We start from the raw sequence: 22,487 nt of genomic DNA, 5'->3' as shown, positions 1-22,487 counted from the left end.
GAATATTCCGGCGCATTGTGAATATCAACTCTGTGTCGCCTATCCCACAGCACGTATAACAAGTGTGGGGTTAGGTAATATATCTGTAGCAGCCAGAACATGGCGTTTTCAAAAACCGACTTTTGCAGCTGTTTTTCTTTCTATCCTTCTTTCTTTCTTTCTTTATAATGCATTTGAGTATTTATTTATTTCATCATTCTGTTAAAAATTCCATCGTCACAATCAGTAAACTTCATATATTTACTTTTTTGTATTTTCGTCAACTTAGGAAAGTTATGTAATCTTTTATAAAGTAACCACTAATACCTTTGAAGTTTTCCTTTTCCTTTTTTTCCTTTTTCTTTTGGAAATTTCTTTTCCTTTTCGGACTGATTCTTTATGATAACACCGCTTCCTTTCACGAAATAAATCACTGAGGAAACGGAATGGCAATTACTCTTAGTTGGAGCATGGACGGGACTGACTATTTTCAAATTGTTAGAGGACACTTGCAGAAGGAAAGAGATCTCCGTACTTCATATAATATAATAGTAAACACAAACAAGGGAGGATTTGTAGAAACGATGAAGGCATGTTCGTATCCCTAGGGCCGAAATTTGAGTTTGCAAGGCAATAATTTTTCACGTTATTTTAAGATAAAGATTCCCCACAGAACAAAACATAAATAACTTATTATTACTCTCTTCGTTTGTTTTTCGTATTTGGATAAATATGTCACATGGTTGGAGGTGCTTTTGTAGCTTGGGATCAAATATCCTTCAACGTAAGGTGGAAGACCGAATTTTTATTGTTGTTTCTTTTTTTATTAAATCAGTAAAGTAATTGTTTCGTTGCTAGGATGAATAGCCGGACGTACCAAGGACGTCACATCTGCAGCTTTATTTTTCAATAATCTCTGACGCATGCGCATCAGTAAGTAACCTTTACGAAGTCATTATCTTCAGAAATACCTCATTGTGTATTCCAGATCCTACAATGCTTGAAGCGTAACATAAAGTATTCATTTTTGTCAAAGTGACTTCACGACATTGTTAACATATGAAAGTCGATGACAATGCATTATTATCAGTGGAGAACATTATTTTTATGATGCGCCGAGGATAGCCCACTGAAAGGTATTTCAACTCCGATATTCGAACTTGAAGATTATTTATAGTAAATGGCCAAACTATATGCTAACTTCAGTTCAAAATGAAATTATAGAATTTCAATAATTAAATGTTTGAGTTCCGTACATGAAATCACACCCCCTCCACGAAACCTCGAGCTCCAATTGCTGCAAATAATGCTGACACTATACCTTCATTGTATATTCTGCCGTGTCCTGTGACTCACTGACACGACGTCTTTACTACGTTGTTGGACCCGCTGACCATGCCGGTGTTCGTCTAGTATAAATAGCGACAAGTTCGTCCCCTTCAGTTATGCTTCACGGGCCTTTGGGCTTAGATCATGATGTAGTATCTGTTCTCGGTCAGCGTAACAGCTGCCGGAGTTGCCACGGCAACACGTTTCTGTTACCTGAATTTTTGCCACATTCCGGTCTCATTGTAGAAGCTTGCTTCTACGCAGACTGGAACGGGTCAGCCCAGTATTGCACTACTTCTGGGATATTGGCCCAAACATTGTAATTAAAGAATAGAATTCTGGCACGATGTGAATACCAACCTGTCTATAGTAACCTGCGTCTGCCTCTAAGGTGTCCCTTACCTCAAAGGTGTCGCCATATTTTCAATTGAACTCGATTTCCTATCAGTCTAATGAAATCTTGGTATTTGCCAATATTTGTAACCTTAAAGAGACAAAGTCGGCCATTTTTATGACTTTTGTTTGATGCGAGATACTACTTATATTGCTTGACATGTTGAAAGATACTGAATGTATAGGTGACCATGCATATGCGACATTTAGACACGATACATGAAATCATGGCAAAATCAATTAATGGTTATGACCATTAATTCATGATTTACTCGTTGATTTCGTGTATCGTGTCTAAAACCGGGGTTGAATATATGCATGGTCACCCATACATTCAGTATTTGTCCCCATAATGTGGCGTTTCGGAAATGAAACAAACTCCTGTCATCTTTATATAAGTATCTATATTCATTTACTTATTTTTTTTACTTTATTCGTCTTATTTATAGATTTTATTACTCTTAATCGTTATATATTCCGAACAAATAGATAGTGTAATCAGTCATACACTTCATATATTGACAATGATTTCAATATTTTCATTAATGGCGAGTCATAAAATTTTTCAAAAAGTAAGCATTATTCTCTTATTTAGTTAATTTTTTCGTATAGGCCTATTTGTGACAGATAGAATAATCGGACTGTTTTCTTTGAAATTATCGTGCCACGAGAAGTCAGACAACTTGAAGGAATCAGGTTGCCTGACACGTCCATGGACGTGACTGAATGTTCTCAGCGATTTTGGAATGTCACCGTTTGAATTTCTTATCGAGACAAAATAGTAGAAAGTAAATCCCCATACAACAAGTCACTAAAGGGTAAAAACGTGCAAAGGAGGCTTTGTTTTGGAACAGTAGCGTATCCGTGCATCCCTCATTTGCCGAGGTGGTCTTTTTTCAAAGGTTGAGATGCAGTGAGTTCTTCGTATGTTTGCTTTATTGTATACATTAGAATATATTTGTTATAAATGTGTATTGCTTAGATAGCGTAGGAATAAAACATCCTTCCATACAAAAAGAAAGGATACTGTGTATTCTTTGTTTGTGGTGACAGCAAATAGGCTTACGAGCGACGTCACTGGAGCGTTGATTTCCCAATTAGTTTGTGCGCATGCGCATCCGCAAATGATTTGACGTCACCTAACTCGTGCCTCTGCAAAATACGGAAATGAGCACTTTGCATAAGCTCATGCTCAGAGCACAATATTAAGTATTCGTTTTTATCAAAGTGAATTCACGGCATTGTTTACATATGCAAGTCTGATGACAATAGGCCATTACAAATGGAAGTATAGATGAGCCCCGTACAGTATTTTCAACTCCGTCTAATTCATGATGGCAAAGCTATAAATGCTAAAATTAGTTCACTGTAAATCTGTAAGATTGAAATGATTTAAATATTGGGGATTCATGCATGAAGTGACACCCCCTCAACGAAATCTCGAGCTCTCAATTTCAAAAAATAATGCTGACACCATGAATTTCCTTTTCACCTGTCGTGTACCTTTGAGGATAATGTAATCTCTGTGACTCACTGATATGTCGTTACCACGTCGTCGTAACCGCTGACCATGTCGGTGTTCGTCTGGTATAAATAGGGACAAGTTCTTCCTTCAGTTATGCTTCACGGGCCTTCAGGCTCAGATCGTGACGTAGTATCTGTTCTCGGTCAGCGTAACTGCCGGTATTGCCATGGCAACACGTTTCTAGTGAATTTTTGCCATATTTCGGTCTCACTGTAGAAGCTTGCTTCTACGCAGACTGGAACGGGTCAGCCCAGTTTTGCACTACTTCTGGGATATTGGCCCAAACATTGCAATCAAAGAATAGAATTCTGGTACAATGTGAGTGTCTATCCGACAACGTGTGTAACGCACACGAGAGAGGATAATATTCTTGCCATATTTACACATGATGGTATTTAAAAATAACGGTCGTACTTCGGTGCGTCGAACTTTTCGTTTATTACATACCACAAATTATGACATAAGCTTCAGGTTTGGTACATTTCAATTAGCATATTGTCAGTATTTTCCCCAGAATGACAAGTCGTGAAATCTCTCATGAAATACTTTTGTTTAAGTGAGTTGATCAACTTTGTTGTTGCACGCTGTTTTTGTCATAGATTAATATTCAGCATGTACAATTTTTGCCTTTCAAATTGACTTGCAATGAAGAAGCGAGACAGTCAGTCCACATAGTTGCCTTCTTCGACCTGTACATTCATGGACGGTACGGGTGTTTCTATGATCAGAGCTACTGCAGAAGTCATTTTTGGAATTTCTTGTAAGCATAGACATCGCCGTATTAAAAGTGTTGTAACAGCAGAGACTTGTTATGGAGACGTTTTTGACGAAATATTAGTGATCTTTGGGTTAGATTTGAACGTGCAAAGCTGGGTGTGTTTTTTTTTCAAAGAAAAACACTTTTTAACAGAATAAAATTTGCGAAGTTACCCCACTAAAAACAAGTTGTCACTTCTTCGTTTTGTATTGTCATAGTTTATGAAAAACGTGTAGAGGTGTGTCGGCAATGTGTGAAATAAAATCTCATTTTAATTCACGTATTGGAATATAACGTATTTTTATTCAGTGTGTAAATCATGGACAGTAGAGAAACGTCGCTACTGTCTATGGGTAAATGCAGGGTTTATGAGCAACGTTACCGACACGTTCTCACTTAACAGACGTGCGCATGCGCAGTAATACCTGCCGTCGAAGAAGCATGCATATTAAAGGTATACAGTCACCTGTAATCTAAATATGCCCTTATATTGTCAAAGGGGCGTTCCTTGGTATTCAAAATATCCATGTGAGGGCGCTGTTTTTAAAAAGCGGCCACCCGAGTAAAATCTGCGATTGGTTAGATTTTCTCTTTCCATGGTAACTATGACAAAGTTGGAACAGGTGACAGCTGTATACCTTTAATATTCGGCCGCGGCCGCCATACTGTACAGCGTATGTATACTCCTGTCCTCCGCACTTTACGTTCCTCTGAGTCACACTGGTTGAATCAAGCCAGAGTCTGAGGCGTTCATCGCCGTTATTTTACTTGGGAAGACATACACTCTTCAACTTAGACTTGGTTCAAGTCGGTGAATTTAAAAAAAAATAAAATCATTTATAATAGTTTCTCTTGTGTCTCCCCTATTTCGTACAAACCTATTCGGAATTTGGTAGCGCAGGCCAGGTTTTCACAGCGATTGAATGCATTACCTTTGAGTCTGCGCAGTATAGTGAGTTAGTTTCTGCCGGATTCACCGGGTGAAACTCCCCTGTATAGCGTTCATCCGACTCATCGCGTCCACTCCACTCTCGCGCGCGTTTCACATGAAAGCAAAATATATATTATTGCGTTCACTCCACTCAAACATTAACAAATCACAGACTTGAACCAAGTCTATCTTCAACTGTTTATCAAAATTTTCTAGTGTATTCGTCGGCTAGTCTCTGTGAAAGATGCCAAATTATGATACACAACTTGAGCTCTCTGGAACTTAAGAAAATTGAAATTTCGGCTCTGTGCATGAAGTGATAACTCCGGGCTCTTGTTCCAAAAATGAAAGCTGACACATTAATGTTTCATTTATGACTGTGTTGTCCGTATGAAAACGACATATAGGCTGTATTACTCAAGGATTCGTCTTAATAAGCTGTTGCTTGCCCAGTATAAAAAGAGGCAAGTTGGCCAGGTTTACTTCAACTTTACGGGTCTCCGGACCGGGCTCAGATTCGCGGATAGTCTCCGTTTTCGGTCAGTGTAATAGCTGCCTGTTAACAGATAGAACATATATGTTAGCGAGGACATACATTTCTGTGTATATGTCAGAAATGATATTCAGTTGCTTTGACAAATTCTTACCTCTATATGTATACATTATAATGTATGAAATATTGCTCATATAACCATTCACGTTATCGGTGGTTCATTATTACTAAGAAGCTATATCACTTTTGGTGAGATGAACGCTGTGCCGTTCTTATTGTAATAGTATTCCTACTGACGGCATTTCTCCGTTAGACCTAATATACAAAAATGAATATTTTTGTCAGAAATTTTTGACAGTGCAAACTCACACATCGGGGTCTCTGACTGAAAGATATCATCGATTAATACAGGCAGTTAAATGATAAGATTTGTCTGATTCGCGGCAGCGACGAGTATCGCGCATGGGATGCGATATTTAGCAACAAACCTAATCATGTGCGACAGGTGCTACAGTGACAAAATAACGAACATTGTGGTGGCCGAAACTTAATCTGAACTTGATATTCCCGGCCATTGTACCACTCCTACTGTCTACAGAACTTGTTAATGATGGATTTCCGTGAAAATGAGATAGTGAAAAGCAATATTTTCATGAGTTTTCAAATTATTCAAGGTAAGCTGTAATTTAGCAAATGATGAACTTCATAATTTATTGTTTCGTGAAATCAGTTTTAATGCGTAATCTTCCTTTAGGCTTGAGACAAAATTATTCTTCCTCGGATTTTTGGCAAAGCTACAGAGGCGATGAGTGATTCATTTTCTTTTAATTCTTTACCAATCAGCAGAATCTTCCAAAAGTTACATTGTTACTGATGACTTGGAGTCTAGATTTTACAAACTGTCGGCAATATCAGAAGCATAACATACACAGGCAGTGTTGAGAGAAAAAAATCTGAGCAGCTCCACATGCTCTAAGAATAAAACCAAAAAGTGAAAAAAATATGCACCACAATAAAAATGCCATAAAATTTACAATACGGACGTATACATTTGCCGCAATTTCAAAACAAATATCAAAAATCGGCTAAAATAGAAGCGGCGAATCTGAGGAACATGTTAATGAGTTGCCCAAGTTATTGAAAAGTGAAGAATATTCAATGCTAAAAATATTCATAAACTAACAAACGAATGAACAAATAAAACACCAGATATATATATATATATATATATATATATATATATATATATATATATATATATATATATATATATATACACGTATACTCTGTTCCGCTGAAAATAAACTTATAACAGTTAAAGTTTATTCTTGGCAGAAGTCAGTGACTGTCTCAATATTTCATGTCTTTAAATGTCCTGAGATAATGGTGTATAGGTATATATCGTACGGTGGATTCGTGACGAATTTAAGTGAAGTCATTAAATTTGTTGCTTGTTTCTAAAGTTGCGCCTCACAATGAACGGCTGCCCCCTGCACCCGGTCGCGAGCGGCCCCTATATAGCGAAATCGAAGTGGGTAGATCCATGATGGTGCTATCATATTATATGGTGCTATCATATTATATGGTTCATTAAACTATAAAGTTAGGCAAAACGTGATTTTTTTTTCTGACCCTAGATCCATTTGCAAATATAAGGCCTAGACGCGGGGTATTGTCCGTGTTTGTTAACGCACAAGATCCAATTATAGAGGTAGATATGAAAATAACAAAAACAGGAATATTCGCTTGTCGCAGCAATATGACGAAGGTAAAGTCACTGTTCATAATTGCAAAGTGCGTACACTTGATCCTACACATCCAATAGTTTGTGCCATCATGCATACAGTGCTGTCGTCGTTTTTACCCATAAGACTTTTCTCGAACGAACGTGAAACTAAAAAGTTGCAGCGCAGCTAGACTTGATTGAAGCGCGAGGGGATAAAAAGCAAATCCGTTTCTCTTTAACCCTTTGAGCGCCAAAGTCAATTTTTGTCACTCTTATAAAATATACCGAAGTCAATTTTTGTCATATTTTTGCCGAAATTTTGATAAAAAGCTGTGGCCAATGAAATGTTGTGTCCATTTGGTCCAAAATTATCAGAAAAATTACAGAAAAATTCATAAAAATTGGTAAAATGTTGCACTGAAATCTTGGTGGGAAAAAATACGGCACTCAAAGGGTTAATTTTATTTTAGGTGATACAAAACTAAGAAAGAGAAAGTACTAAACGTTTTAGGAACTTTCAAACATTAAATTTCAGAATCGATAAATGGAAATAGTGAAAATGTGCGGTGTTTGCGATTGGAGAATCAACAACCTTAAATTTATCCACACATGTACATTTCCAAATAGCCGCCATTTTCTGTGTTAACTCTCTTGGGAAACTCACAAATTTTCGAAAGCGAGGTTGTAAAAAATTCCATATACCCTACAAGCTTTAAAATGGGTTCACAGCAGCAGACCGATCATTGTGTATTGCAAAATATTGGGTCCGAAAAAAAGTTCTCGGATGCATTCTACATTAAAAACCATTAAGGTGCAGGCCAAATTATCATTTTTGTTCTGTTTTTAAAACACATTTTCTTGTTGTACAGCTCTCAAATGTCTTGTCTTCAATTTTCAGCACGGTATGTATGAAAGTAATGTCCTTATGTACTCAACGCATTCAGTTTGCAAGACTCGTGCTTTGTATTTCAGTATACTCTAAGAAAGGGAGGAGATATTAAGAAAATTATCTTGTCGTCGAGAACTGACGAAAATATTATCAAATGTAATATCTATTGTACCTATAGAAATACATAACACATTTCATCACCATCATTCTATAATTTGATCCGAATCAACAATATATTTTTATAATAAAGAGACAGGCATTAAAGTTGTTCTTTGTAACAATAGAACTATTGTGTGCCGGCCGTCCTCGGGTGTGTCGTCTTGCACTGGCATTAACACTGTCGATTTTTAAAAATCTTAACGGGTTTTGATTTTCTAAGGAACTTTCCAGAGAAAACTTTCCTAGCTCTAATTCCTTGTGCGATTTTACAATTATTAGACTGACTTGTCGAACGACGTCTAAGCAATGAACGGAAAAAAATTTAATCGCAAAACACAACTTTGCAATCCCTTTGTCTCCTTGCACAATAGAATAATTGTCGTTAAAGCACGCAGTACAAGTGTAACAGTGAAATATGACATGGAAAATGGACCAATCAAAACGGCGCGTTTGTTCGATACGCTATACATATACTTTGATATAAGGTCGTTAAGTGTAATGACCCACTTCAGCACTGACCCTAACTAGATTTTACAAACTGCCGTATGATTTGGGAAAAATGCCATTTACAGCCAATATCTGCTTTGTTCTGATGGGAGTCTCGGTTAATTGGACTTACAAACTCTCCTAAATTCAACGTTGCTAGATCGATCGTAATATTCCATGTTGCTTTGTTTTCTCTTTACCCGTCGTTATAAAAACGGCGTTTCTCGATTCAAAGGATCAGATTTCGAATCGGCCGTTCCAGCCACGACGCAGGCGACCTGAAGACAGCGTGTGGGGGTAGCCGCCATATTTAAAGGGACAGATGGGGCGACGCGTCTAAACACATTGTCAACTCTGAAACAAAGGAAACCCTAACCCCCATCTTGTAGGGGCTTGGGCTTTTGCATGTTAAGAAGGGACAAAGGCAGCAAATGGTAATTATACTCAGCTCCAAAAGATCTAATCGTTAAGACAAGAACGACCGGTCTCTCACAAAGGCCGGCATCACAATACGTCCTTACCCCTTTGTGCACCAGCGCGAGCGCCTGCTGACCAGGCCCGATCGATAAAACGCAAATGCTCTCCCTATATACGAGGAAAAAAACCCCACAAATCTGGACAAGGGAGTCCAGGATATGCCCCAAGTCGCTATCCATTTCCATAAGCGATAACATCTCCACCCGGGCCGGACTTCTAGCGAATATTGTTAGCCGTGCACCGGTTTGCTTCACAAATAACATGATATGAAACTTACGCTTTCTCTGCAACTGGAAACTGACCCACTAACTCATTTCTATTTTCATGTTAGACACTTCGCCTTGACTCAGATTCGTGCCAGAAGTCCAGACCGTATTGTCATTTGCTCTTATATCAAGTTCTGGGTTTTCTTTCTATTTTTATAAAGGAATAATCTGAAACATTGCCGATTCGGCATGCATTACAAAGAAACCACTGTTGGTCGTAACTATGGTCTCTCCACAAACGTGTCTTGACATAAGTTTTCTTTCCCCTCTGGCTTTTCGGTCTCCTTTTGGTTAGAGTAACCCTTCCTGACCAATTTTTTTCGAGAAAAGTTGAAGGTGCGAGACAATTCACGAAAAATGCTTTGGTACGTCTGTGTTTTGGCGTGACGATTCTTTAAGTTTCCCTTGAGCTTCTTTGTTCCACCATGGAGCTAAAAAAGGAGCTCCATGGTTCCACGAGCCAACTACTGTCAATTCCGTGAACACAGCAATTATTGATGTTAGGGTCTCGATACAGTAGCCTAGTGGACTAGTTACTGTCCGACTCTATGATGGCAGCAAGAATAATCCTACTTAAATTGGAGAAGATATTCTGCGTCATTTTCTATATAACGGGTTTTTGCCACATTGGTCTTTTGAAATTCGATCACGATTATTTTTGTTAGTGCGTGGTGCAGCAATGAACACTGTGATCTCTCTGTACCGACTATGGAGATAGAAGCGAAATCGAAACTATATATTCACTGGACAGAACAACGTCGGTGTCAGCCAAGAAGACATGACTCACTGACGAAGATGTCTGGTAAAACCAAATAAAACCTTTTTATACAAAATTATCGATCTCTGAAAATCTATTTTAAAGGCAGTCTGTCGTTTACGTTACGGGTTTTTGATTTAAAATTTGCAGTATGGTAACAATGGAGAACAAAAACACTGAGCATGATATCACTCAATACAGATTCCAGAGACGAATTGGCAAATATGGGAAATGTGCTGAGGAGCTCGATTTCTCTTCTTTTTCCAGATTTTACATCGCACACGAGACTGTAAAAAGAATTATTACAACTCACTTTGCAATAAGCAACTAACCTTTGACCCGTAGCATGAGAAATAGTCAATGGTAATTTACATACCAGAACAATGAGTTTTAATTAAAACTGACCCGCAGTGTTTACCAACGTGATTTGCGGAAACTTTTTGCAGGGTATTAGTCTATTATATGATATGGCGTTTTAAACAAAAACAGTAAACGCCGAATTAAGAGGCCTAGCAGTTATACTATGAAGCTGCAGCTTAGACAAGTTACTCGTCTGAAGTTAAAGAACTAATTTCTAACTAACATGTTGTGACGAAAATAGGGCATAAAAGCGACAACAATGGAAAAATCGGACCACAAATGACGCAAAAACTTCCGACGGCGGTGTTGTCGTTCAACGGGGCGTGTCTCTGCTTGCCTCGCGTTTTGTACTCCGTCTTCCGGACACTTCCGCCAGGCTCGCATCTTGGACAAAGAAGGAGAGAACGGGTCTTTATTCTGAACCACTGAATTCTAACGTCTTCTCTTTCACTCTGTCCCTAGTCTTGATAAAGCATAGACAGTGGAGGGGGGAACCCCTCCACTGTCTATGGATAAACGTACCGTTCTTCTCTTTTGTCTTTTGTCTCTGTCGCTCTTGATAATTATGATTGTTGAGTCGCTACAGCCATTTCCGATCTTCCGCTTTCCGCCGCAGGCGTTATAAGACCTTTTCTCGACTTCTAAGATAAATCTGTAAGAGTCGTGTATGTACAGGTATCACTAGATTTTCTGCAACCAGGCTGAAGCCATATGACGTCATAGTTTGCAGATATCAGCTTGTCTCTTTATTTTGCTAACTGTCCGCTAACGGACAAATAAACAACACGAAAACCATTTAAATCAGACCACGAGTCTGTGCGCTACCTCCACTGTCTGACAGAACCTAGCTGTAAAGTACGTTGGTACTAGAAACCGTACAAGGACGAGGAAATTCACAATATTTGTGATGGCTAATTTGAGTGTTGCTGAGTCTCTTTGACAAAATGATTTCCGCGCGTGACATCATTTTTAAACCGCACCCATCCAGGAGGAACAAAGAAATTCATTAATGTCGCGTCGCCATGGCAGCTACTTGAACCTCCACTCATTGTTTGCCATGGTTACACAACGGCAAGAAGAAAACATTCGTCTTCAAACAAAATGCTATTTACCGTTTAAAATTAAACAGTACAAATTGAATATTAAAATAGCTCTTGTATGGAGAGTTTTGTTCAAGCACGGTTGAGTCACGGTGACACGAAGAGGTAGTCAACTAATCTTGAACGGTGGATGGAAGGATGGCGGGGTCTTTGTGTCTGAAATATAAAGAAGAAACCCAGGCGAAAGTTCAATTATTTAATACCAGATTGTGAGACGTTTTTGTTGTCCTGGTAATAAGTTGTTTCCCTTTATCTGCCGGCTCTAAGGTATTTGACAACTGTATCAGTTCAACGTCAGAGACACCCCGACAACAAATCACTCAACTGTACGCTTTCCTATATTAAGATCTGTCCCCCCACCCTCAAATAAGTTAATTATACTGCATCATTTCGAAACGTGAGTGTCATTAAATTTTTACATGTCAAGTAATTACATCTTTATTAATGTGGGTAGGACATTCATACCATATTCGATGGAATACACTTTTGGTTACCCAATACTTCTAGACAAAAAGTATTAGTTACGAAAACTTCGTGAGGAAAGCGAAGATTTTCAAAAATTCAGTGAAAAAAAAAACACTTAGTCATGTCACGGTGATTAATAGATGTGAAAATACTTTGATTATCTGCGTGTCTCCGTGAGTATTTAGTGAAATGCGACAACATGGGAGAACACTTTTGACAGGTCAAGTTCAGTGACATGACCCAAATCCACTCAGTCGTGACAAAGGTAAACAATGTAGCGTTCAAGGGTGTCCATCTATTGTAACAGTCTGCATCTTCAAGCCGGCGAAAATAAATTCTTCTCTCCTTATAATTAGCTGACGTGAAAGAACGTTCCGGGGCCCATTTCGCGCTTTCAACGGGATACACGCCAAGCCGTAAACTGGCTGAAAAATAACAAGCGTCTCGAAAGATATATTGGTCGTTCAGAATTATGTCGTCAAGCGTCTTTGTCCTCCAATTGCTGCAGGCACCGAAGACAAAGAGCACTATGGACTCCCTTTGTCTGTCAGGCGCCCAAGGCTTGACGAACCAATCTCGCTTTTCTCGCTCCTTGGTACTTTCAATCATTTTTTACGTTCCAGAAAAAAGGAACTGTGCGACTTTTAATAATTCTACGGGGTTTAATGCAGTCGAAACACTCAATTAAAACGACCGTTTTTTCTCGCCGACGTTTGCACTCTACACTCCTGTAGTACACTGCGTGTACGTAGCTCTAGAATCGCCAGAGCACAGCAAGCTCTTGTCAAAATCTTGACAGAAGGTTTCTGTTGACAAGTACACTCATTGTCCAAATTAAGAAATTATGCCCATGGCCCATGGAAGTGTCTTCAAAATCCCTCAAACCGCTGTGCTCCATGCTATCACGGGTAGAGTAACCGAGATGCTATAGTAGCCGAGATGTAAATCTCGGTTACTATAGCCGAGATGCTATAGTAACCGAGATGTCTACAGTAACTGAGAGAGCAAATCCACTCTGCCTCATGTGTCTCAAACAACCAGATTTTCCGAGTCTTGGATGCCGATTTTTCAATTCTTTGAAAGACTCTTTGAAAGACTTTGCAAAAGAGAGACTTGACCACAGACTCGTACCAAGGAGGTAGTACCTTCATACCTTCTTGTTCTAACCATTGAGATACCTGGCGTCGCTTAGTTGGTCAATAGAAATCACATTTTGTGCCTTTGAGAGCACTTGACTGCGATATTCGAAGTCGCCGGGAGACAAAAGACAAGCCGACAGCCGACGACACACTATCAGACATGTCTACTGTCCGCACCATACATACACAGAGCAGGATCGGCAAACTTTCACTGAATAAAACAATCGAGTTTGGCAAGAGCACATTTACAAAAGTCCTTTCTTCAGTCAAGAGGGGCGTTGAGTCCATCTGACCGAAATTGTCGTCAAACGCGAACATGGATTGCTGGCTTTGATAGCAAGCTTTAGCGCAACGCGTCCACAGCTATAGATGCAAAGCCTTACATCAAAAGAAGTTGCGAACGCAGCTAAGAAACAGGATAGAGAAAGAGACAGAGAATTCAACTACATTGGTTTTTGGTCGAAACTCAAGAGCACAGCGTCTAAACCTCGGTGTGTAGAAGCAACAATTTCATATGTAGCGGTTATGGATATTTTTGTCCGAACTATTGATACCCAGTGGGAAACCACGTTCAAATTTCTCTCTTTTGTTCGGGTTCGTTAAACGGACGAGAAAGTACCGCGCCGGATGTCACATCGAGGGACAAAACCTCAGCGGAGTGCGGGACAACATCGAATAGGTGTGAAAACATTCCAGAGAGTGGCACGTGCCACCATTGATGATAATAGGTGATTAAGAAATGCTAGCACCTCCTTGAAAAGTTGAAGGATATAGAGTCTGCTTTGGCAGGTGTCCGAAGACGGCACAGGGATGAGCTCTAAAAGACACGTAGGGTTGTTAAAATGCGTGATAGTTGTGCTTAACCGAGCAGTGCAAGGAAAAATGAAAGGATTTCGTCGTAAAAATATTTTTCTTATAAAGGGCAGGTGTCAGACTAAGAAACTGTTTGGGGAAAGCCGCGTCGCCAACCTTCCCACGAATATAATAATCGCGTTAATTCCTTGCAAACGTTCGTGTGTGTCTAGACGTACTCTGCACATAATCTCCAATCTTTGTTGAGTTCCATGCAGTTGAGACAACCCCTGTTTTCAGCCCCATTATCGAGGATCACCCCCTACCCTTTGCGTGCTGACCGTTCGAAGAGGCCAGGGATAATGTGTGTCATCTGGCTCAGTAAAGATTCCCTTGGCCAGAGTGTTTGATAAATTGTTTTCATTTGGGGAAAGTTGTACACAACTTTTAGTGGGAAATTGACTATATTCTCCCATTGGAGAAAAACACAAAGACATATAGTATTCGACCATGCAGGTGATAGACCGACTTACCTCCATGATTTGACAACCTTACTAATTTCAATACAAAGATATTCGGTAAATTTTACACATTCACTGCTCAGGCTAAATTTTTAAAAGTTGTGAGAATCTTCAAAACTTCTTTCTGTAAGTAAATTGCATGTTTTTACACTGTTAAATGAACCCTCGGCTTTTACTTAGTAGAGTCAAGTGCGCACTTTGTTCTGACTTAAAGTTGGTATGACATTTTCGTGTATCGCTGACAGTTTGAGGGAGCCATGTAGGGCCAAGGGAAAGCAATAATTGCGGATCAATTTGCCGGTAAAATGAAGATGGCCCTGTGGTGCACCCCCGTGCATACATTATTTATTTGAAGGTAGCGTCACTCAATGCGTTCAAATGTCACCACGACAGAAAAAATTGGACTCAACGTGTTGCGTGTTGTAAGTGTGTACGGGGAGGGGGAACAGTTGGTGGTTTTCGGGGCACGACCAATCGCATAGCCCGCACCTGTGTGGCCGAAGCCAGATCTCAGCGGAACACCGCACAGTTGAAGAAGGGGGCCAAATATGAAACAAAAGTCTACAATTATTAAGTGTTTTAGTTTACCCAGAACAAACATGAGGTTCGCTGAGCAAATCTCTGACCCTGCACCTGTTCAATACTGTTGCGTCCACTGTGTTAAAGTTTGAAGAAAGAAAAGCAAAAGACGTTCGGGGCTCGGGCTCCCTTCGCTCGGTCCATTGTGACAAGTACGGATTTTTAAATATTGTGTGTTAGTTGATTATGGCGTGAAATTAGCATTTCAATTATTACTGCCACGCGAGTTTTTGTTTTTCCATCGTTCACTTTTCTGAAACCCTTATTAGTGACGGAGTCACAGCCCGTCAAACTGTTATCACCTCGTTCGCTTACTAGTTGGTCTTTAGTGGCCGCCAACACTACATATTCGGTCGGTCCGGCTAAATTTTTGGTATTTCAGAGTCGGTCTTTGAATTTTACTTTTGCAAATATACAAAGTACAGGGCATTTGACTTGAGTAAATATAAAGTAACGGATAAGGGTTATTTTTACTCGTTTGCAAGATTTTTCCTGAACGAGGTCGGGTAACAGCTGTTTAGGCGAGCAGGTAAAGAGATTGCCCGTATGCCGCACTTTCTTTTGTTGGTTGATTGCATTGTCGAGTCTGGCCAATCAGAGAGAGATGTGTACACAGTGACGCGTGCCTGCCACACGCCACGATCAAACTTGACAATAAAAGTGTAAACAATAATAACAAATGGAAAACGATTGAATAACAAAGCCCTGACGGAAACGTAGACCCTATAAGAGGGAGGCACCTTGCGCACTGAACGCACATGAGAGAGGCAACCTGTGCCGACGGGTGCCTGGCGGCGCAGCCTCTGTGTACAGACACCCGGGCAACGAGATCGCAGTATCGATGAACGAGGAGCGAAGACCAGTAGCGTCTCTCTTCGCTGCTAGATCGTCGTGCGTGATCCAGCCGCGTCTGACCACCGAAGGATGCCTTACGAACTGCCGGATAGCTGTAACGACAACTGGAGCTGGAGCAAGAGAGAGAAGTCGCATGAGGTGAAGTTGCTCGGCAAGAGGAACCGGACAGCTCTTTTCCATCCCAACTGGTCGAACGGAACAGCCGGTGTCCGTGGCACGAGAAATATCAACGACGGCCGTCATTACTGGGAAGTGAAGGTGTCGCAGCGGATTTTTGGCACCAGTATGATGTTCGGCATCGGTACCAAGCGGTCCCGTCTCCATATCGATGCTTTCCTCAATATGTTGGGAGAAGACGACCAGAGTTGGGGTATGTCTCACAAAGGACTCCTCTGGCACAGGGGCGACAGTAAGAACTACACAAAACCGTTTATCGAAAACGAATCCACCACCATCGGCATCCTTTTCGACAGCAACCAGGGAACTCTGAGCTACTTTAAAGACGGCGAACCCCTAGGCGTTGCCTTCGACGTCTTCAAAAAAATTGACTCCGAACTGTACCCGATTATCTGCTCCACGGCGGCGAAGACGGAAATGTCGCTCGGTCGTCGACGACGCAGCTACTCATCGCTACAAGATCGCTGCCGCGCAGTCATTATAAGGAACATCGCTGACGAAAAATCACTCGATGAACTTTTCCTTCCGAACAGGCTGGTAGAATTCATCAGAGAAGCCATGGAATAATGGTAACTATGACTTGAAAATTTCTGTACAACTCACCATATTGCGCCCGGCTAAAAATAACATCCCCGACATGATGGACAAAACACTAGACGAACCAATATGGCGCAGATGTGACCAAACATGTTTTGCTCTCAGCTTTGTAGTCGTAGACTAGCAAGAACAGTTTGACTATAGTCCTTTTTTCTGTCTAGTATAGATTATTTCAAGATCGATGTCTTTTATCAAGAACAAGAGATGCGCTTTCGTGTCGCATATCTCTGTCAGGCCCACGACGTGCAATATGACGAAGAACAAAATCTCAAATTTTTTCCGATTTTGTGAAGTCAATTTTAGTCAACATTTTTCAGTGTAACCTTTTAGAGTAGCAGTGTATATATTTGTGTATTTATTGTGAACGGTTAACGCCGTATTTGCCCCACATCCGTGCATTAATTTGTATTTTTATACTAGTATTTACCTGTGCTTTCACTTTTCAAGAGTCTTTGAGAGATTTTCATCATTTTTCTTCTTCATCCATGCTGTCCAAATCCGAAAATTCTACCTAATACTACAATCTAGGCTCTTGGCTCAGGCGTCGATCGACGTCCGCCATATTGAGCTCAGTCTTTTGTTCGTTTTTCCTCAATTTTTTTCATCTTTTTAAACCTCGGTTGTGATAAACCGGTTCAACCAAAGCTAACATTGTACTGCCGACTTTTCAAAGAAGAGATATCTAGATTCAAAGAGTTTTTATATATATTTTGTGCCTTTTTATTTAGAACAACGCTAAATCGTTTCTGTGTCATGATCGGGCTGCAAATCTAGCACTCCTCATTTCAATAACATTTAAATGCCAGTTGAATATTTAATGAGCCTATTTATTGTACCACGTGACCGGCAATTTATTAAAGTCTGAGAGCGATTATGTATGCTCTATTATTGGCACTTAAGCTTAATTTCGCTGTGCATTTACCTCACAAGATCCTGTTTTTCTGTGAACTTTGTACTTCATTTATTTATTTATTTAAGCTTACGGTTTTTGAAATCGTGCGTTATCTCAGAATTCGGTGTTCTGTCTGTACCGTTATATTTGTTTTAACCTTTCACCGAAGTGAATAAATGCAAATCGAAAACAAACGCAACCCACTTTTCTGACTTTATTTCCACTGTGCAAGCTGTCATGTCCTTCTCTGAAACATTAATGCTTCTTTCTCCTTCAGTACGCATGCTCAAAAAGGCTTACCTATCACTTCTCCGACTATATTCAGCCATGAGAAAAACCCTCTGCCTTTTGTTCCGTCAGTATCACCAGAATGGCACTTGTCGTGTGTAATTGTTTGACGCTACTTTCCTCCAACGGCAATCCTGACAACAAAAGGAACAGATACTTTACAATGGCCCGGCAAACAAAGGCCAGGCGTAAGCGATGAAATTCCCTGATATCAGATCTTTGGAGACGTTTAAATTTGAGCATATCTTTCCCCTATAGCTTCAGATAATTTTTTTGGTCATTCTTTAGAGAAAGAAGCCAATCATTTCATAGAGTTCACTCCGATCCGGTAAGTTTTTTGTTTCGGGAGAGTGGATCCTCACGAAAATTTCGTATGCACGCTGCTCTTGTTGTGATGCAAATCACGCGACAAGATCATACACGCTCACTTCGAATTAACTGACAAAAACACGAAACACCAGACAACAATTTTGGTCTGTAAAACGTCCGGAGCTTCAGATTATTTCTGGAGGCTTATATGCGTACCATGGCTTTGGTCGAGAAGGCGAAACCGAGCCCTAGCCAACGGTCATCCTGAATATAATAATACGACAAAAGAGCGACCCTGTGTTCGAAATTATTGTACTATAAAGTTAGAATAAAATCGCGCTCACTGAAACGCTTTTCACAGTCTGTGACTGCCTAGCTTTTGCGGGATGTGTAGTGTTTGTAAGGCTCAGGCACGGTCCCTCCTTTGTGGAGGAACCGTGGTTTAGACAAACTGATGGACCTGAAAGATCAGCGCTTACAACGTTTCCGACTATGCTGATTTGCTAACACACAGTTCCCCTTCAGACAGAAGTACTTCCGACTCCCTAGTATATGGTTTACTCCATTGAGGGACGGCGGGTAACCCAATCTCAAATATTCGTTGCTTATTTGGCTGATGCGAAATTAAGCAACGTGACCGTTACACAGACACTCTCGAAGCGTGAGATGGTGTGGTTTTAGCCTCTCAGTTCATCAGTTTGTCAATTTGTGAGCGGCTTTGACTTGTCTGGATATGTCGTATAACTCTTCCATTGGAACTGATAATTATATTGAAAGTGGGCAGATCAGGCAGCGGAACCTTTATACTGTTCTTACTTTTTTTTCCGTGTTTGTTCTGTACAGCAAGATCATTTCTTCTTCTCCATGTTGTAACACATTGAACACGTCCTACAAATGCATGGTGTAAAATATGCAATATTATTGTTAACGTTCATAAATAAGTTTATTCCGAACTCCAACTCACGTGTGAATATTTATATCGACTAGTTGTACATGCGGCGTTTTGACATGGTTTATAGGAGAAGAACAAGATAGTACATTTCAACACATACACAAACACAACAACAACAACAACAACAACAACAACAACAACAACAACAACAACAACAACAACAAGGAAATACATAAAAAAATGTTACAGCTATTATGGAGCTTTTAAATACAGGCCGAGGTGGTATGTAGGCCGAGTCTCTGTCCGAGTTGTTCCATAACAAAGACGACAGACAAACATGTCACAGTCCGCATCTCCCATGACAACGTCCGTATTCACTGGATCTGCGGGGCCGTTGAATAGGAATACGTGTCGCGTCGGGCATGTTCACTTCCGCAATCTGAATAAAAAGTTCGTCCACACTACAATGCACACATTATGCGATACTAAAGCGCGGTAATAAAGGGAAGGCAAAGGTTCACGTATTCCAAAGCGGAAACCAAGGCCATTATTATGTCAATGCGACAGGAAAATCGTAATGTGTAAACAAAAGGGGACAAAGAGACAGATAAAGAAGAGAACATAAAGGCCTGTGTCTATCTTCATCGACGTTATTTGGTCACTTTTTCTTGCTTGGCTTAATCCGTCCCGTCATACCCCGGCCTCTTGCGTGTCTTGCCTCAACAGAGCCCCAGCAATGCTGAATGCATAATATGTTATTCTTCCGGTGCGAGTGTACTAAGCTACCGCAACGCATCCATGCGGGACAGTCTCAGCGGAGACAGAGGCCGGCAGGCTACGGGGCGGGGGGGGGGGGACCGATGCACCGCTATACATCGCTAGGTATGGGGGTCATCAAACACCGTGTCGCCCTGGTAGGGTGATGAACTCCCCGATCTGGCTATGAAAGTGTAGGTTGCTATGGGGGTTACTATAAGTTTACTTATGAAGGTAAAATCTCACTGGCTCAATGGGTTACCCCACGATTTGACGGATATCCCAATACCCGACACCAAACAACGACTAGAAGTTGCTGGGCAGAAATTGGTTGGGAAGACCATGGAAACAGTTTAAGAACGCTTGTTTGTATTATAGCACCGTGTGAAAAGTAAAAATCATTGGTTTTAGCACCATGGGGCGGAATATAAATTTTAATTGTGTGTATGTGTGTGCATGGGTGTGTGTGTATATATATATATATATATATATATATATATATATATATATATATATATATATATATATATATATATATATATATATACACACCCATGCACACATATATATATAACATATATATAACGCCAAGAAGAAAGTGCCCTCCCCTCTTGGAATTTCAGTTCCAACCAAAATATCTACACATTGTAAGTGTGATGATACCTGTAAAGTGAATGGAGCTTGATTTGTACACCCAATTAATATGTCACTGCAGTACACAGATTACTAAAAGGCCAATTCAAGCCCTGAAACCATGCGTTAGCCGTTATAGTGACAAATAAGCTGTATTTTTGCCGTGAATGCTTAAACTCTGAGTGCTTTCTCATTCTGCGTAATCACTTGGAGACCACGTCACCACTTGACACAACATTGCAAGTTCATTGGCTTTATAATAATTCACAACTTTACGCGTTCTCATAGACTTTCTTGTTTTATCTTTCCCAAGGACAAACGATTAACAGATAAAACATTGGTCCTTTAAGTTTATAATTATTGCTGTATCTTAACAAAGTTGTAATTGACAAATTCTCCGTATAAGGTCGTCTGCCCATCTGCATCTCTGAGTAGAGCTTGAGTTGCTAAATTATCCATGTCGGCTCATTAAGCCAAATCAACAGGTGGTTATATACTTCATGCACAAGTCATCGTACAATTTTGGTTAGATGATGTATTAAAAGGTCAAAATGAGGTTAAAGTAAAGGTGTTTGTAACTCAAGGTGTAACCATCACGACGAGAGAGAGATAGAGATAGAGAGAGAGCGCTTAAAGCCAGGAAAGGGGTGCCTGCATCGCAACATAGTGGTGAATGCGACCCTTGTCTGATATCGTATTTTGTGTACAGAAACATGGGTTGGTTCATTGGCAACGGTTATCTGTCAACAAACATCACTCATGTATTTTGTTTCTCGATAATCTTTGCATTACGATAACCATGTTTGTCGTTCATTTCTGACGGTCTTCCATGACACTATCGATTTATTGCCGCCTTAAATCACTGTGTAAGAGTTTGTCATCTGAATTTTCAGCTTTCGGGGAATGCTAACAGCTTCATTTACCCCAGACCGAAAGATCCACCAACTCCAGCCCCAGTGGGGGTTGGGGCCGGCGGAGACACATACACAGGCGAATCATTCGGTCTACAAGTACCACTATATCCATGTGGGAAACGAGTTTCGGTTCCATCTGTTAGCGCTCCTTGATATCGGATAACTCCTGCAAAGGTTAGCCTCCTTATGCCATCATTGTACACGCATGACACTCTCTGTATATCTCGACCAGGTCAAGGGTCAAGAATCAGTCAAGTACACATTTGACACCAGATGGTTTTCAACCCGCCACGGCAATGCATGTAACACGGGAATTGGCAGGTGGTGGACGTATAGAGAAGAGGGGTACTTAATGTTGCTACTACCAAAATCATGCCAAAGTTTGATGCCGTCTCCTGACACGGTAACTTTTGATACATTATCATCGGAATCCTAGACTCACGCCTTCTACACCACCCATTTCCCCATACACAGACCCAAACTCACTATTAAAAAGAAACATAAGTATACGCTAAACCATGAAAGTGTACAGGTTAAAAGGTTTACGAAATGATCCTCACCAACCCGAATAAAGATATCGATTGTAGAGGAACATGTTTATCATTTAAATGGGTTGCAACCTACGCTCATAGGAAATCATGATTCTGCTATATACGCAGTCACGGTCACTTGTGTTGTTTTGAATGGGATAGGACTGGAGATTATTGATTCAGTTCCCTGCGCAAATCTGCAAGAGGCTAACTCCCGTCATGCAATTACTATGAATTATGAATATTTGACCTCGTCACTAGACTACATTGATGTGATTCATGCCATATATATATCATGTGTGCATAATGAGGTGCTTGAACAGCTAGCAGTCTGTTCAATTTATTATCCTGCCATGCTTCGCCCGCCGCTGCACAGCGCGTGTTAGGTACGTGAATCACGGAAACCCCGCTGTTGATAAATTGGGCGCTTTGATTAGGACATAAGTACCTCTTTTTGAGTTCAAGGACCATAAATTCGGACTTTGATAATGTGGGAAAGAAAAAAAAACACTCTGCGAGAG

The 22,487-nt window shown here is 40.4% G+C and overlaps 1 protein-coding gene, 1 non-coding gene and 1 pseudogene across 2 annotated transcripts; all 3 read left to right on the top strand.

Annotated features, from left to right (window-relative positions):
* Positions 1 to 1,423: 1,423 nt before the first annotated feature.
* Positions 1,424 to 1,627, top strand: LOC139134170 (U2 spliceosomal RNA; annotated as a pseudogene).
* Positions 1,628 to 3,318: 1,691 nt separating this feature from the next.
* On the top strand, positions 3,319 to 3,515 carry LOC139134173 (U2 spliceosomal RNA). Its single transcript, XR_011552748.1, has one exon. It is a non-coding gene; the product is annotated as a U2 spliceosomal RNA (small nuclear RNA).
* Positions 3,516 to 15,857: 12,342 nt separating this feature from the next.
* On the top strand, positions 15,858 to 17,838 carry LOC139133023 (SPRY domain-containing SOCS box protein 3-like). The gene has a single exon (XM_070699405.1). It carries the CDS (start codon positions 16,048 to 16,050, stop codon positions 16,720 to 16,722), a length of 675 nt encoding a protein of 224 aa, XP_070555506.1. The 5' UTR covers positions 15,858 to 16,047; the 3' UTR covers positions 16,723 to 17,838.
* The last annotated feature ends 4,649 nt before the right edge of the window (positions 17,839 to 22,487 follow it).

The sequence above is a fragment of the Ptychodera flava genome, chromosome 5 (genome assembly GCF_041260155.1).
Source record: "Ptychodera flava strain L36383 chromosome 5, AS_Pfla_20210202, whole genome shotgun sequence".
Lineage (NCBI taxonomy): Eukaryota > Metazoa > Hemichordata > Enteropneusta > Ptychoderidae > Ptychodera > Ptychodera flava.
Note: the sequence above shows the minus strand (reverse complement) of the source record. Positions and strands in the feature narration are given on the sequence as shown.